This window comes from Ovis aries, chromosome X (genome assembly GCF_016772045.2).
Source record: "Ovis aries strain OAR_USU_Benz2616 breed Rambouillet chromosome X, ARS-UI_Ramb_v3.0, whole genome shotgun sequence".
Taxonomy (NCBI): domain Eukaryota; kingdom Metazoa; phylum Chordata; class Mammalia; order Artiodactyla; family Bovidae; genus Ovis; species Ovis aries.
Genome location: NC_056080.1, coordinates 86,224,175 through 86,242,215, shown reverse-complemented (window position 1 = coordinate 86,242,215; position 18,041 = coordinate 86,224,175). Strand labels below are relative to the sequence as shown.

At 48.5% G+C, this 18,041-nt stretch overlaps 1 protein-coding gene and 1 pseudogene across 1 annotated transcript; both read right to left on the bottom strand.

The window, feature by feature from the left end:
* Positions 1-7,645: 7,645 nt before the first annotated feature.
* Positions 7,646-8,461, bottom strand: LOC114111646 (melanoma-associated antigen 9-like; annotated as a pseudogene).
* A 7,160-nt stretch (positions 8,462-15,621) lies between these two features.
* LOC101110309 (melanoma-associated antigen 10-like) lies at positions 15,622-16,413 on the bottom strand. The gene has a single exon (XM_027963377.1). The coding sequence runs from the start codon at positions 16,411-16,413 to the stop codon at positions 15,622-15,624; it is 792 nt and encodes a 263-aa protein (XP_027819178.1).
* Between the last annotated feature and the right edge of the window lie 1,628 nt (positions 16,414-18,041).

Sequence of the window (18,041 nt, the reverse complement as noted above, 5' to 3'; positions counted from 1 at the left end):
GGATATGAGAAAACAGTTTTGATTTTCGATTAATTACGCTGTATTGATTTTTGTTTTCCTTTCAGGGATTGGGCTTTAGTGTTCTATTTGGGAAAATGTCATCTAAAGGCAAAGTCATGAACATTTCCTCAGATGAATTAGTTTTGTGTATGTTCTGAGAAAGTGGTGCAAACTCACATTGTTTGCAGGTGGATCCCCGACTTGTTGAAAAGTGGATTTATCCTTTCCATGTGGATTTAGCACCTTGAAAAAAAATCCGTGAACCATAAATAAATGAGCTTATTTATGAACTCTCAGTTCTGTCCCTTTGAGCTCTACATTTACAATTACAAGAAAACTGTATTGTCATGATGCCTCTATCATAACTCTGGGTTTTGAAATCACGAAGCAAATAAGTCTTCCATCATCCCCCCACCCCCCACCACATTTTGTGTCTATTCTGGGTCTTTTGCATCGTCAGTTTTGAATCAGCTTCTCCATTTTTACAGAAAAGTCTCTGGGCATTTGGGGAGGGACTGAAGAGAATCACATCATGCTGGAAGGAACCACCGTCTGACAGCATCGCACCTCCTGACTCATGAACAGAGAGACCCTCTCTCTTATAGATGTTTGTAAACTCCACTCAGCAAAGTTTTGTACTTTTCAGTGTGCAAGTCACACACATCTTTTGTTTGTCTATTAGTCTTCTTCTGAAGAATTTCCTTCCTTTGGATGCTATGCTGAACGGAGTTGTTCTCTCAGGTTCACTTTGGGATGATTCATTGCTGCTATACAGAAATGTAATTGGTTTTTTACAACATTGATCTCATATCCTGCATACTGGCTGAACTCATTAACTGGTTCTTACATGTTTTATTTATTTATTTATTTTTGGTGGGTTTGCTAGAATTTTTGCTATGCAAGTTCATATTGTTTCTCAGTAATACCAGCTTTCCTGTTTCCTTCAGAATAATATTAAGAGTAAAAGTTAAATTTCATCAATTGCTCTCAGTCCTCCCTGATATGGAATCACCATCCTCTTAAAGTCATGACAGGGTTGATTGGTCAAAATCCCCAAGCTGCCTCATGTGTGTTCACAACTAGTGCCAGAAGTGACATTTGGTTTGTCAGACCCTGGAAAGCCATAGGAGGACAGTGCCCACAGCAGCCCCTGTGGGCAGAAAACTCTGGCATTATTCCTGTGCAGGGGTCGACTCCAGAGACAGTTTCTTGTAATTCTACACACACACACACAGACACACACACACAAACCTGGAAGTTTTTGATCACATCCCCTTCAATTCAGCAGGTGGCACTTAAATTTGAAAAGGAATGTGATCTCTATTATTGTAAAATCAACAACACTAATGTGGCAGTGAGAGGCTCTGATCTGCAGAGAGGTATAGAGCTTGCTTATAGGACATGGTGTTCTTAGGGTCAAGAGAGATGGGCTGTCCACAAATCTGTGACTTAAATAGTACTAGTGAAAATGTTCATCACTCAGTCATGTCTGACTCTTTGGGACCCCATTAACTGTAGCCTGCCAGGCTCCTCTGTCCATGGAATTCTCCAGGCAAGAATACTAGAGTGGATTGCCACTTCCTTCTCCAGAGGATCTTCCCCACCCAGGAATCAAACCCAGGTCTCCCGCATTGCAGGCAGACTCCTTGCTTTCTGATAGACAACAAAGTTGAGTGAGCAGGAGGATGCAGGAGAGGGCTCCAAAAGCGTCATGAGGTCTTCCCCAGTTCCCAGACCTGAGTCAATTGTCAGACACCGAATCCATTCACCAAAGGGAAGGAGGGATCCTCATGAGTAAAGACTCTGCAACACCCTGGCAGATGCATGCAGCCATCATTCCCCAAGTCTGTCCCACAAAGAAACCCACATTGTTCACCTTGGTGACTGAATGCGGGAGAGAGAGGAAAGACGCAAACATTGTAAGGACGTCTAGAAACGGGATGTTGTGGGAAGTGATAGTCAGGCCTTCATCCCGTCAATGTCCGCAGTGGAGGGGGAGCATGTGTGCACAGGAACATATGGAGTTCTGGCCTAGATCTGACCCAGAGAGCTCCTGCCTGCCATCTGCAGATGTGTGATTAGAACAGACGTGCTTGATGATGGGCACAAGCCCTGAGTGCACACAAGGCCATTAGTACAGAAGCCATCAGAGCGGGGGAGACCAAGTGCACTCCCTGCACCTGACTGTGAGAGTAAATGCAAACCAAGATTCCCTCTGGTTTGGGAGATGTGCAACATTAATGACACCCTTAACACCAAAAGGATGCAGGCAGGTGGGCCCCACCATACCTCCTCAGCGGTCTGGACCCTACTCAAACCTACAGGCTCCTAAGGAGGACTGTGGATCACCACCCACTCGATAGCAACTGCTTTGCCAGGTTTGTTTTTTTTCACCGGAACACATGGCCACCTCGTCGGCATACAGCATGCAGCCATTGGTCCTCATGAGCTAGGTTCTGTCAGACCCACAAAGGGAGGTGACTGCAACAGTAATCCACCACAAAACAGAAGTGGTGTCTCTGAGGAGACCAGACCCAAGCAGGGCCATAGATTACAAGAAGGTGAGCTAAACCCCAATATGACCTGCCAATGTGTCACAAGCACCTCTGCCTCAGTTTATTCCTGGAGATTAATGGGCCAGGAAGTTCTTTCCTGACCAGGTGCTGGGGGTGTAGAAATGCTGAGCAGAGATGAGGAGTGGGTTGGCTGAACTGAAACTGCAGGTGTAAATGGACTCCTCTGCAATACACCTCCACCACATGTGGCCATAGAGACGGGGGCAAGCAGAAATCTGCTCCCAGTGGATGCAACTTCTGATGGTGCCTCTAGGGATCCACTATATATGGACAAAGGAAAAGGCTCGAGCCAAGAATAGATATAGGCTTAAAGACGATGGAAAATGGATTGGCCAGTCAGTCAGGTTAGAATGAGACATTTTGGTAGATTGCCACAAGTAGGCTTGGAGAAGGGGTACATCAACGAACCGATAGGAAGAGACACCAAAAAGGAAGATACCTGCATTGCCTCTTACTACTCACAAAAGCATGCAGCATACAAGAGGCAAGAAACATCGCTGAAGACCCGATGCCTGAAGAACTGAGAGCGCCCAGCCTCTGTCAGTGGTCCCTCAGGGCTGCCCAGTGCTCTCATGCGTGGAGGAGCCATGGGGCCCAGGGTGGTGCTGCATCTGGGCTCAGCAGCACAGGCGCCACCAGCAGGCCAGATGAGCTACGGCGCCTACCAGGTGTTTGCCCTACCATGGACAGAGTGATGCCGATCCCTCAGTGGCACCGTCCCGCCAGAAGATCATTGGGCCACTAATGGTGAGTTGATCACAACATCTCAGTTTCATCCTTGTAGGAGGAGAGGTTCATCTTTACTGAAACTGATAGGTACGCATTCTAGATGCGGGTTCGCTTTCCTGCTTGCAGCACCTTGTCTGGCACCACTCTGAGGGCTCACAGAAAGCAGAACTGGCTGACACAGGGTATTTCACAAAACCATGCAAGACCAAGAGATCCTCTAACAGCACACCAGGCTCAGAGGGCAAGTGGCCATGGGATCCAAAGTCGCTATCTCAGCCCCCACCATCCAGAAGCTCCTGGTCTTCTGGAACAGTGGAACGGCCTCTGCAAAGCACACGTGGGGTGCACACTGGGATATGAGAGCCCCTGGTGCTGGGGTGTCACCCTCCAGGGATTGGACATGCTCAATATCTGCCATCCTTAGTTCCCCACGAGGTAAGATGCATGGTCCTTGAACCAGAGGGTAGAGTGACCCCGATGATCACCACCTCCACTGACCCATGACCCCACCTGTCACCACTCCCAGAGATCTATGACTCCCTGTACGACCACTCCCAGTGACTCATGACCCCACCTGCCACCACTCCCAGTGACCCACAAGGGAAGTTGTGCTTCCAGTTCTTAAGAGTAACTTCTGTAGTTTCACAGCACGGATGTCCACAGTAGCCACATCTAGCTATTTACATTTGACTTCACATTATGTTAAGGTAGAAGTGAACAACAGAATGAAAGGCAAGTTAGACATAGAGACTTAGCCTTTGGAGGTTGAAGTCATGGGCAGGGGCGATCCCTGCCCCTGTCAGAAGTTCCAGGTGTATGATTCCCACGTATTTTTGTTGGACTCAATCACAAAGCTATATCTTAAGGCTTCTGTGCCCTGATGGTTATTTTGACAAGTCAGATCATCTTCTTGTCCCAGTGAATAAACGGAACAGAACTAGTAAGCATTTACCACTGCTATTGTGATTAGAATATTTGTGCATTGCACAGTAATGCAGAGGAGAATGAACAACCACTGCATTCTGGATTTCAAATGCCAGGGTTCCTTTACTGCTCCAGTGAGGAAATGCCCCTGACCCACACATGGACAAACAAGACTGTGTGATGAAGCCAGCTACTTCCCACCCTCATTTGAGCCTGGGAATGATGGAGTCTGGGGAGCAGGCTGGTGACTGCACCCGTCATCTGCTACAGCCTTTCATCTGCTCCAACTGCCTGTTTGTGGACACTGAGGTCCTCTCTGGCTCTGTGGTGGCTGACACACCATCCTGGCAACACACTTCTGGCTAAACCTCAGAAAGGATAGTCTTCTATCACCCAGGCTCACTGATCACTTTCATCAAAGATTGGGAATTAAGGAATTATTTCAATAGTTATTTGTAATCATAGCCTTTTGTGATTATTCACATCGCACAGGGTTGTTATTTGCTAGCCGTCATGACACTCACCAAAAGCGACCTCAACTGTCCATTTATCTGATTCACAACAGTCGTGACAGGGGACTATTATCTGGGGACCTTCATATACGACTTGTGAGGGAATGCCAACCCTGCAGCCACCTTTGGCTGGGAGGTTGTCTGGACAGGGACAGGAAGCACAGAGCTCCGAGATGCAGAGAGTGAGGCCAGGTTGGAGACAGTGGGGGCAAGGGGTCCAGAGTAGGGGTGACATGAGCTCTGGGCTGGACACCAGGGACAGGGTGCCCCCATCCTCGGAGGTCCACTTGGGTCGCTGCCTCCAACGCACCATCAGGAGGATCGAAGAGCTCTGAGACAATGGAAGGGTGCTGCTCTGAGAGCTAAAGTGAGCAGGTGGCAGGAAGGAATTCCTGGACTTTGTTTCCTGAAGGGTGGCCCCTTGTATGAAGTCCACCACCCCCACTCACATCAGGAGCCATGCAGAGTGTGACATTTCATGAAAAAGGGACAAATACACAGGACTCCAGCTCCTCCTGGTGTGCAAACAGAGTGGTATGTTTCACGACTGTGCTGGTTAGAGAAGGAACCCAAGATTCCAGAGGCTGCTTTGGTATAAATGGCCTTCACAGTCTTGTGTACTGCAGCTGCTTTCTCACCATCCCCACAGGCTCTTAGGCCAGTTCCCCATCTACGTGTCTCCTCTCTCCTGGCCTTGCCATGCCACATAGGGAAGGGAAGGGGAGAGAAGAATTGACCCCAGAAGGAGGGCAGAGGGCGAGGACTGTGTGGTCCTCACGTGGTTCTGGCTTGAAGCTCAGCTCCAAACTCCTAGGCTGCATCCTGATAGCTTATGGTGAATTATGTTGGATTCATGATCTCCAAAGAAGATTTAGCTTTGGGACCAGGGGCCAGGTTTGATCACTCAAGAGCTTTTGTGTAGCGGAGTTTCATTAAAGTAAGAAAAGGGACAGAGAAAGCTTCTGACATAGACATCAGAAGGGGGGCGGAGAGTGCCCCCCTTGCTGGTGTTACCAAGGGAGTTATATACTTTTTTATAATTGGTTATTACAGTTAATCAAAGGACTGCCTCAAGGTTGTAAAAATCTTACCAGACCCACTCTCACAATTTACATTCTAGGATAACAGGACTAGAACTTAAAAACAGAAAGAGCCTACCAGACCCACTCCCGTAATACACATTCTAAAATAGCAGGATTATTCAGTCAGAAGGTTTTCAGGTGGGAGAAATTGTCCTCAAGCATTGTTGCTGTATAATCCCTAGTACAGAGTTTAAGCTTTGTTTGTTGTGTAGTCATCAGTTTGAGGCTTAAAGGAAAAAACATTTTATGTGACTAAGACTAAGAAATGTAAAGGCGAAAAACACTTGTCCCTTCTTCCTCCTTGAGAATTCAGACCCCTATCTCCTCCTTGAGAGCCCCAGACCCCTTTCTCCTCCTCAGGGAACCTGGACTTGTCATCAACCTGCCTGGGAATTGACTCTCTCAATCCCTACCCCTTGGCTCAGGGCTCTCCACCATCCTCAGTCCCTCTGGCTGTATCACCCCCAGGACACCATCTGCAGTGCCCAGAATCCAAAATGCTCCTTCCTCTTCCACCCTGTCTACATCACAACTGTCCCGGAGGGTTTTAGGAGGACAGCAGTCCTTGGAAAAACACCCACCTTCTGACTGTGCCACTGGGAGGAACCCAGGTCCTCCCTCTTGGCCCTGAACAGATGGCACCTGGACAGCTCTTCCATCAGTCAGGAGCCTTTCCTGCTTCTTGGGAGCTCAGGCCCATGGATGTGGCACCACCTCCCTCCAAAATACATTTCCACCCCACCCCAGGCAAAGTGCAAATGGTATGCTTTTCCCCCCAGACAGAGTGCTATTGTTATTTACATAAAACCTTTGTCGGTATTTAAAACAGTGAATTTGTTGTTGTTCAGTCACATCCCATTCTTTGCCATCCTATGGACTGCAGCATGCCAGGCTTCCCTGTCCTTCACTGTCTCCCAGAGTTTGACCAAATTCCTGTCCACTGAGTAGATGATGCCATCCGACCATTTCTTTCCTTGGTCACCCTTCTTCTCCTGCCCTTAATCTTTCCCAGCACAAGGGTCTTTTCCAATGAATCAGGTCTTCACATCAGATGGACAACATATTGGAGCTGCAGCTTCAGCATCAGTCTTTCCAATGAATTACTTTAAAAAAGCATTGAATTAATCACATATTTATTTCCACATTTTGGTAGGTTTACATAAGGATCCCATGTTTCCTGCTAACATGCCCCCACTGCTAACACAGGGCCTTCCACAGAGCAGAAGCTCCATGAAGTAATAAATGTGGAATAAATGAGTCAGGGAGCAGGGGACTTATTAAGTTGGATCAGATTTTTTTTTTTTTTACTTTCTTAAATAATAACCCAAAAAGGTCCAACTGAACAGGGATAGTTTAGCTGTATTAAATGACAGACAAGAAATATAAGAAGCAAGAACTCACCTCAATTACATTTTATCTCTTAAATCTTCCCCAATGATATTACTGTTAAGTATTTTCACATTTCCCAAATAGTTCTATTCCAATTCCATTTCATCTTGTTCAGGGTCATGAAACAAAATGGAAGAGTTCCCAATCACTTTTAAAAAACAGCAGAACTCTTGTTCTTGAACTGGGTAAGCACAAACACACTGTGATCAGCATCATTCACAAAGCTAAGACACTGAAGTTTATTTAGCTCTCTATTAAAACAGCCAAAGTTTGAAAAGTTCCTAAAGAAAAGAATCTGCATGTCATGGCAGACAAGAGGAACACAGAGATGCTTCACACTGGTCCCCAACAGGCCCGGGCCCTCACTTCTGAGAAGGCCGACTGCTTCCTCTTCAATCCCAGAGGGAAGGATCAGCCTGGCTGTTGCTCGGGCTCAGGCCCCCTCTTCCTCCTCCCCCTCAGCCTCTGCAGACAGCGGTGGGAAGGCCCTCAAAGCCCTTTGTGTGACCCTGAGCAGAAATGGCCTGACTTGCCACTTGCTGGTCTCCACATAGGCCCAGGGACCCCACAGGAACTCGTAGTGAGCAGGGTCGCTGTCAGGCACCTGCTGGCACTCCAGGTACCCCTCCCACACCCACACTAGGGTCAGCAGCTCCCTGGGCTCCCCAGAGATGAAGTGCTCACTCCAGACACACCCGCCCCATCCTGCTAAGTGCTCCCCAGACTTCCTCCTCTGTGTCAGGTCCCTTGCTGGAAGGATCAGGCTCAGGGCCGTCACCAGGAGGCCAGCCTTGGGCACGCTCTGCCCATCCCTCTGCATCTCTTGAGGGTGAGGCTCAGGGTGGGGACCAGGAAGTACATGCGCTCCCTGGGGTCTACCTCCTTCATGCACACGCTAAAGACCAGGGGCAGGCACTGTGTGGCTTTATGGAAGACCACCGGTAAGTGGGCCTGGTTATCCCTGAGAACCGTATTCTGTTTCAGCCTGGGAGATTGGCTCCTTGGTGCTATACTTGAGCAGCAGGAACCCCAGGAGTTCAGCTGTGATTACATTCAGAGCCTTCTTTAGCAAGGACTCTGCATGGGCGATGGCAGAGGAAGAGGAGACTGGGCAGGAGGAGGCCAGAGAGGTTGAGGCCTCCTCTACCTCAGCCCCCCCGAGCCGCACCTCCACTGGGCCCTGGGCCTGGTTTTGGCATTGAAGGTCTTCCTTGGGCTTGCCGAATTCACTCATCTCAACCATGAGCATGATGCCTGGGATCAAACCGTTGAGAGGAGTGATGCAGGGGACAGACGGGGACCTCGGGCCTGGCGGAGGGGCGGGGTGGGTGGGGGGTGCGGAGCGGGGCCCAGAGGAGCAGTAAAGAGCAGTCAGTTGAGAGACATGCCCTGGACTGCTCTGACTCAGGCCACTTACAGATCTCCTCCTGAGGGCTGCTCTTGGGTCTCACACGGGTGTTCCTCCTTGGTCGACTTTCCACTATCAAGTGAGGAAGTGAGATGGCTCCTGAGGTTGCAGCCAGCATAGCCAGTGTTTCATGGGATGAGGAGGGAAGTGATTTGTGGCATGTTGGGTCCCGTCTAATCTGGGATGAGGAGCCCTTAGTGCATACCAAGGGCACCCACCTCACCTTGACTCCTCACACTGCCTGGACCTTGTATTCTGTGACCTCAGGACACATTCTCAGACCTAGGTCTTCACCTCTAGGTTCCTGAAGTCCTTGTGAAAAGTAACAAAGGCTCATATCCAGTGTCACAAGGAACCAGAGATCAAATTGCTAACATTCTTCTGATCATAGAGACAGCAAGGGAATTTCAGAGGGACATCTACCTCTGTTTCATTGACTACACTAAAGCCTTTGACTGTGTGAAATGAAAGTCGCTCAGTCATGTCCGACTCTTGGCGAAGCCATGGACTATACAGTCCATGGAATTCTCCAGGCCAGAATACTGGAGTGGGTAGCCTTTCCCTTCTCCAGGGGATCTACCCAACCCAGGGATCGAACCCAGGTCTCCAGAACTGCAGGCGGATTCTTTACCAGCTGAGCCACCAGGGAAGCCCAAGAACACTGGGGTGGGTAGCCTATCCCTTCTCTAGGGGATCTACCTAACCCAGGAATCAAACCGGGGTCTCCTGCATTGCAGGCACATTCTTCACCAGCTGAGTTACCGGGGAATCCCAACTGTATGGATCATAACAAACTTTGGAAAATTCTTAAGGAGATAGGAATCTCTGACCATCCTACCTGTCTCGTGAGACCTGTATACATGTCAAGAAGCAACAATTCAGGTCAGTTCAGTTCAGTCGCTCAGTTGTGTCTGACTCTTTGCGACCCCATGAATTGCAGCACACCAGGCCCCCCTGTCCATCACCAACTCCTGGAGTTCACTCAAACTTATGTCCATCGAGTTAGTGATGCCATCCAGCCATCTCATCCTCTGTTGTCCCCTTGTCCTCCTGCCCCCAATCCCTCCCAGCATCAGAGTCTTTTCAATGAGTCAACTCTTCGCATGAGGTAGCCACAGTATTGGATTTTCAGCTTTAGCATCAGTCCTTCCAATCAACACCAAGGACTTATCTCCTTTAGGATGGACTGGTTGGATCTCCTTGCAGTCCAAGGGACTCTCAAGAGTCTTCTTCAACACCACAGTTCAAAATCATCAATTCTTCAGCACTCAGCTTTCTTCACAGTCCAATCCTCACATCCATACATGACCACTGGAAAAACCATAGCCTTGACTAGACGGACATTTGTTGGCAATGTAATGTCTCTGCTTTTGAATATACTGTCTAGGTTGGTAATAACTTTCCTTCCAAGGAGTAAGCGTTTTTTAATTTCATGGCTGCAGTCACCATCTGCAGTGATTTTGGAGCCCAAAAAAATAAAGTCTGTCACTGTTTCCCCATCTGTTTGCCATGAAGTGATGGGACCAGATGCCATAATCTTAGTTTTCTGAATGTTGAGCTTTAAGCCAACTTTTTCACTTTCATCAAGAGTCTCTTTAGTTCTTCACTTTCTGCCATAAGGGTGGTGTCATCTGCGTATCTGAGGTTATTGATATTTCTCCCAGAAATCTTGATTCCAGCTTGTGCTTCTTCCAGCCCTGTGTTTCTCATAATGTTCTCTGCATATAAGTTAAATAAGCAGGGTGACATGATACAGCCTTGATGTACTCCTTTTCCTATTTGGAACCAATCTGTTGTTCCATGTCCATATTAAAATGTTATGACCAGGTTTCCTTGTCAATCGCAATAGAATCAGATTTTAATCATGTCTTCTATGAATTTACTCCCATGCATTTAGAATAATACTGCTAGTTCTTCAAGATTTATGGAAAAGACTTTCTAAGATTAAACAGATAAACAAATTTTGTTATTAACAGTAAGCTGGTACCAGACTAGAATTTAGTCTTCTCTCTGTTTAGAGAAGAAAGTTTTCTTAAAATTCAGCTTTTGATAACAGATTATAAATTTATTTGCCTTTAAGTGATTTTTATTTGTTTAAAAAATCTTTTTGTTACTTTAGTAATGTAAATAAACATTATTTAAGATTATGGTACATGTAGACAAAGCTCATTCTGCTTCAACAAAAAATAACCCTTCAAGGTTAGACTTTTGCTATCCTGATGTCCTTAAAACATGGTGACAGTCTCCTTTTAAATCAGGAAATTAAAAATAAATAGACAATAGCTAAAAATCAAAGATCCAGGGTTATGGGAAATCCAAGAAAGTTGCTTAGCTTTTCCCGGCTCCCTGACAGACCTCATTTTTATTTGATGAGTTAAAGCCTTACCTGGCTACAGTGTTAATGCCCTCACATGAATTCTCCCAAAAAATCATGTTTCATTAAATATTAAGTTCTAGTTTTGTTAATTAAGGTCTCTGCTACTAAGACTCACTTCTGAGATAGTTCCTTGTTATGTTACATTGCTAAAAGGTTTAATTAAATTATTAAAAAGGACACTCAAGATTATTTCTAAAGCTTACCTCAGCAGCCAGTCTTTGGATAAAGGTCAGATGCTCCATGATGTACAACCAGGAGATTAACACTTGGCTATAATCATTTAACTGAGACAGGTGACCTGGGGTATACCGGGCTATCCCCAATGAAAGTTCTTGACTTAAATTCTTGCTTGTGACCTTACTAATAACTGCTAGCTATATTATTTTCTATGTAGCTTGTTTCAGAGGATAATTTCTTATGTTACCAAATGTGTGACAGAGCCTGTGATAAAATGCCAACATGCAGTTCCATATGAGACCATTAACTATAATAATGTAACTTTAGATATGGGAAGAAGCAACAAGAGGAAACATTTTCCTGGACCAAGAAGCTAGTAGGACAGGTATGGTCCAGAGACTTTTGCTACTTACAAGGCCTGGTCTAGTGACAACACACTGAGTGGCCTGTCAATGGAATCTTTGTTAGGCCTGGGAATGAGCCTTCCCAGCACTGTGGGACACAGTGACCATGAAATGCCTCCCAAACATGGTCAAATATGACTATGAAGGGGCCCTGCTGACTGGAAGTTGGCCCTTGCCAGCTGCCTCTACAAAGACTGAATCATGACTACTACAAGATGCTGACCTTCAACACCTCCTTGAAAGGAGTTCAGGGTGGAGACAAAAAATAAGGCACTCTGTGCTCTGGGAAAACCCCAAGAAAACAGGCCTTCAGATAGTCAGATATTTTCAGGTAAAGATTTTTATGAGTCCACTTCTTGCATCTTCTCACACCTAGAGAAACACTAATGTCACGAACCAATGTCTGGACCTGGTTCTCCTGGTTGCACCTCAGCAGCTTTCCTACTTCTATTAATCTTTGGGCAATATATCTTTAACATTCTTGTTAAGTTTGTTTCTCCAAGTACTAGTACGACAAAAATGTCCCCTGGCCAATGCTCAGACAACACTAGAACAAGCTGCCTTAGCCTGTGGACTCTCATTGCCCTCCATAAGTGCACCCTGAGGACCTCAGGCTATTCTCCTTTTGAGATCTTATACAGGAGACCACCCCCAGTGATCAGAAAGCTCAAAGGAGACCATCAACAACTAGCTGACCTGGAGATGTCCCAACACCCCCAGGCCCTGGAAAGTCTTCCGCCATATCGCCTAAGAAACCGGAGGAAGGACACCCATTCCACTGGGCAATTGGGTTCACCCCTGTCAGCCGGGAGATGAGGTATGGGTTAAAGACTGGAAAAAGGAGCCACTTCAGCCAGTTTGGACAGGCCCTCACACGGTCATCCTGGCAACCCCTACTACTGTTAAAGTTACAGGCATCATCCCCTGGATCCACCACACCAGAGTCACGAAGGCAGTGGCTTCCTGTAATGAGGACACCTGGAAAGCAGTTCAGGCCCCAAAAAGCTCCTTAAGGTCTATTTCAGAAACAACAACCCTCACCCGCGATGGATGCTGAGCTCTGCTCTAGTCACTCTGGAAGCTGACTAAGTACATGCACAGCAGAAGCTTGAGGATTCTTCAGCCTTGCTCCAGCCACACTCCGGCAGCTAGCTGGTCAATACATGGCAGAAGCTTCAGGATCTGGCTATCAAAATATCAATGGATTTTCATTGTCAACCCTGGACTCTATCCCTGATTGCTGTTATTTGTGTGCTCTTCACCACAGGATTAGATTCTGTCGCACCCCAGGACTAGGATTTGGGTCAGAATTCACAGTTACCTGTCTGTTATCTCACTGTAATGGGAAGCTTCATTCTTACTGGAAGTCTACGATCGATTCTCCCTACCAACTAAATTGCTCCGCAGTATAACTGATGCCCCTTCACGACAGGCTCAGTTGCTACAGCCATGACAGCCCAAAGATGGGGAGAAAACCTTTTGCAAGTCTTCAGTTATCTGTTATGTGCAGGCTGCTTTGCAGCCATTGGGTGTCCCTTGCTGTTATAGATGGTGCCGCCCCCATCAAGGCCTTTTCTTTGTTTGTGGGACAGATGCTTACTTATGTCTACCTGTCAATTAGGCGGATATCTGCACCCTAGCTTTCCTCACTCCCCAGATAAATATTGTCCCTAACAACCAGACTCCCACCGTACCTCTGGCAGCACATATGCTGTCAAAAAGAGTCATCCAATTTATACCCCTACTAGCTAGTCTGGGAATCATGGCTGGGATAGGTATGGGAATAGGAATTGCTTCATCAACCACCTCTTATCATACACTATCCAAAGACTTCACAGACGACATTGGGAGAGTGGCCAAATCTTTAGTGGCCTTACAGGACCAACTAGACTCCCTGGCTGAGGTGGTTTTGCCAAATAAGAGAGGTCTAGACCTACTGACTGGAGAAGGCAATGGCAACCCACTCCAGTACTCTTGCCTGGAAAATCCCATGGATGGAGGAAACTGGTAGGCTGCAGTCCATGGGGTTGCACAGAGTCAGACATGGCTGAAGCGACTCAGCAGCAGCAGCATCAGACCTACTGACAGTTGAAAAGTGTCTGCCTTTTCAGCTGCCTCTTCTTGAATGAAGAATGCTGCTTTTATATACACCAGTCAGAAATAGTCAGGAACATGGCCCAACATCAAAGAGAACAAATCATAAAAAGAGAGAAAAGCTAGCTAATTCTTGGGGTAATTGGAGCAATATCTGGAGCTGGGCATCATGGCTTCTCCCTTTAACAGGTCCTCTCTTCATGCTCTTTGCAGTGCTCTTGTTTGGCTCTTGTATTCTCTATGCTCTTACCCAGTTCATAAGCTCTCGGATTGAATCCACAAATGGTAATAATTCAGTACACTCTCCCTAAATGATGGGGAGCTTGGAATGTCCTACCAAACACATGGGACGATGCTTTCTACAATGAGTGATAGAAGCATCAAAAGTGGAGAATGAAGAGGAAAAGTTAAAATTTTACACGACCTCCTCCTTCTGCCTCTGTAACAGCTTCCCCCTTGCAAAGTCTAGATCACCTGGGTCCTGTAGTCTCAGAAAGCGGGAACTTGCAATGCTAGAAACTGGAGTTCATCTCACTCACCCTTGTCCTGCTCTTTGCCCCTGCAAACCTGCTTAATCATGCCTGTGCAGGTCAGGCATCCCCCTCCTCATCTTGACCACTGTTCCCAAGAGTGAGAAACCCCTTAGTTTAAACCAGCCTATTAACAGCTAGTGCTGCCCACTACAGTCTGTCTATGAAAACTCTGCAATCCCTTTGATCGGGGCTCAGAGCTTGGAGTGTTGACTCCTCTGTGCCTGCCAGCATAATAAACCTGAGTTATCCAAATCTCCTAGTGTCATGCTTGGATTCTCGAGTACCAGTTTCTGCAACATGGTAACTGAAATGTCTTCAGCTATAAACCCTGAGACTGAGAAGATTGTGTGCCAACCCAAATTTACTCATGTCTCATTTGGAACCTTTCAAATGTATTTACACTCAGGCAGAAAAACCAGGAGTCTACTTGATTCTGATCAAAGTGCACTTTCTCTTTTGGACCCAGGAGATTCATCTCCGAGTGAAGAAGAACTTCTATTGTGTATGTCCTATTTCAAATTTTCTTCTCACCATAAGACATTGTCGAGAGGTCTGGTACTGCCACCACCCAGCCTCATCTCAATCACCTCCCACAGAAGGAACTCAGCTTCCCAAAGCCCAAACTGCCCTGGCTCAGGCACTGACACTCGAGGGCTTCTCCTGGAGCCCCACTGCCCTGCCCTGTGTTGCCTTGTTCTGGGACTAGGGGATGTCGCTCCACCTTCCTCATGTGGCTGCAGCTCTTAGATGATCACTGCCGGTGTGGGGGTGGCCTGTTCTTCCTAGTGTCCCCACTGTTAACACGGCCTGTCACAGAGCACGAGCTCCCTTAAGTCCTGTGGAATAAATGAGCCGGGAGCAGGGCCTTATTTAGTTGGATTAGTTTTCTCCTACATTCTTAAATAATAACCTGGGGAAACCCAAATAAACTGAGATAGCTTAGCTGTATAAAATGACAGACAAAAAGTATAAGAAGCAAGATTTCGCTATAATCACATTTTATTTTCTAATTCTTTCACCAAGTACCTTACTGCTAGGTAAGTTCACATTTCCAAAATACTTATAATTCCAATCTCATGTTACCATGTTCAGGGTCACAAAATAAAATTGGAAAGTTCCCAAACTCTTTTAAAAACCAGCAAAATTGTTGTCCTTAAACTGGGTAAGTACAAATACATGTGTGATCAATGTCATTCACAAAGTTAGATACTGAAGTTTATTAAGCCTTAAGCTGAAATACACATTTGAAAAATTCCTAAAGAAAACAGAGATCAGTCTCCATGTCATCGCAGAGAACAGGAACCTAAAAATGCTGCACACCGGGTTCCCCAAGTGGCCCAGGCCATCACTCCTGAGACGGCTGACTGCTCCCTTTTCAATCACAGAGGGAAGGATCAGCCTGGCTGCTGCTCTGGCTCAGGACCCCTCGTTCTCCTCCCTCACAGCCTCTGCAGAAGGGAATGGGAAGGACCTAAAAGCCCTTCGGTTGACCCTGAGCAGATACTCTGTGAATTTCTCCTTGCTGGTCTCTGCAAAGGCCCGGGGACCCCACAGGAACTCGAAGCGAGCAGGGTCGCTGTCAGGCACCTGCCGGTACTCCAGGTACCCCTCTCGCACCCACACTTGGGTCAGCAGCTCCCTGGGCTCCCCAAAGATAGAATGCTCCTTCCAAACATACACTCCCATCTTGTTGAGTGCTCTCCAGATCTCCTCCTCAGGGCCGCGATCCCCATTCTGGAGGATCAGGCTGAGGACCACCACCAGGAGGCCGGCCTTGGGCAGGCCCTGCTCACCGCTCTGTATCACATCACAGGTGAGGCCCAGGCAGGGGACCATGATGTAGATGGGCGCAGTTTCTACCTGCCTCACATCTATACCAAAGACCAGCAGAACGCATTCAACCGCTTGGCGGAAGACCACCGGGAAGTGCTCCTGGTTACCTCCGAGGACCGTATGCAGCAATTCGGCATCAGAGGTTGGCTCCTTGGCTCGATACTTGCAGAGCAGGAACTTCACCATGTTAGCCACCATTTTATTCAGAGCTTCCTGGGGCAAGGCCTCCTCAGTGGCACACAAAGAGATTGGGCGGGAAGAGGCTGAGGAGGTTGCTGCCTCCCCTCTCTCAGCCCCCAAGAGCTGTGCTTCCTCCGGGCCCTGGGCCTCGCCTGGGTCATGAAGGTCTTCCTTGGGCTTCCTTAGCTCACTCATCTTGACCTCGAGCACGATACCTGGAATCAAACCACAGACAAGAGTGAGGCAGGGGACATTGTGGACCATGGGCCTCAGCTAAGAAATACACCCTGGGTGGTCGACACAGGCCACTTATAGGTCTCCTCTTGAGGGGTGCTCTCAGCCTCACAGCGGCCGTCCTTCTGGGCAGTCTGACCCCCAGCTACCCGAAGGAGGAAGGGCAGTGGCTCTCCTGGGTGCAGCCAACACAGCCAGAGGTTCTGGGGCTGACATGGTGGGGGCATTAGGGATTTGTGGGGTCCCCTCTGTTCTGGGATGGGGAGCCCCTGGTGCTCATTCATCCACCTTCCTCACCTTGACTCCTGGTACTGCCTGGACCTCCTCTTTTCTCAGACCTCTGGACACAGGCCTCAGACCTCTGCTCCTGGTTCCTGGAACCCCTGTGAGAAAAATGGAGGGGGCCCCTCAGGGGTAGATTGTGGCACACCCCTGGACTCTGAGCACCCCGCCCAGTTGTGGGGGAAATGGTCCCCTTATAGCTCCCTTGTAGTGCCCACCTTTCCCCTGCCACAGCCTGGACCCTGCCCTTTGGGGGCCTGCAGAGTAACTCATAACAAGACCCGAGTCCAAAAGGAAAGCGCTAAGGCGCCCCGCATGTGATTGCACCTGCCCAGGGCCTCCCGCGGGTCCTAGGCTGGGGAGATGCTCCGTCCCCACTTCTCGTCCAGCCTGGACTCCCAGCACTGACCACAAGGGTGGGTTTGGCTCTGTCCGGGGAGTCCACCCTCTGTGGATCTGAAGCCTCCACCCTCTGCCTGAGCACCTCACCTCCCCGGGCCCCTAAGCCAGAGGTCGACAAACTGCTCATCCTGCTCAACCCGCTCTGGGACCTCTAAGACCCCCATCAAGGGCAACGATCCCTCCTTGTGTTGGGGTCTAACGGCCTCAGTCCTTCCCCGCTTGCAGCCTGGATTCCAGGCAGGCCCTGGAATTGGCCCGTCCTCCATTTTGAGGCCCCGCCGCTCTCACCCGGTCCCCCGCCTCTCTGAGACCTGATGTCAGGAAATGCGGCGTGAGGTCGTCCTGCCTGGGGACTACCAGGGTCCCCTCTGTTCTGGGGTCCCGCTCCCCTCACTCCTCCCTCAGCGTCCTCACCTTGACTCCCGGTAGGACCGGAGCCCTGTCCTCCCCCAGTCTGAGGCCTGGCTCCTCACACCAGGGCCCCAGTCTCTCTTGAGACCCGGATGTCAGGAAGTCAGGACAGGTGTAGTGTGCTCTTCTCACCCCAGGGTCTCCCAGGGCGGGCGACAGGGGCAGGGATCTGTGGGGCTCCATCAGTACTCCTTGGGGGTCCCCTTATCGTTCCTCAAGGCCTTACCTTGTCTCCGAGTACAAGTTCAGATTCTCTCCTCTCCCCAACTGAGGCCCCGCCCCTTATACCACGTGCCGTCTCTCTGAGACCCGGATGTCAGGAAGTCAGACCATGCCTGCTGTTCTTATTCTACTTCACGGTCTTCAAGGACCGACAACAGAGACAGCTTTCTTTGAGGTCAAGGGTCCCCTAGTCCCCCCTCAGCGACCTCAACTGCTTACCCCACAGGACCTGGAATTCTCTCTGCCCACCTGAGGCCCTGCCGCCTATACCA

Coding starts and splice junctions, on each gene's coding strand:
- LOC101110309 (XM_027963377.1), bottom strand. CDS start 16,413: ATGAGTGAGCTAAGGAAGCCCAAGGAAGACCTTCATGACCCAGGCGAG.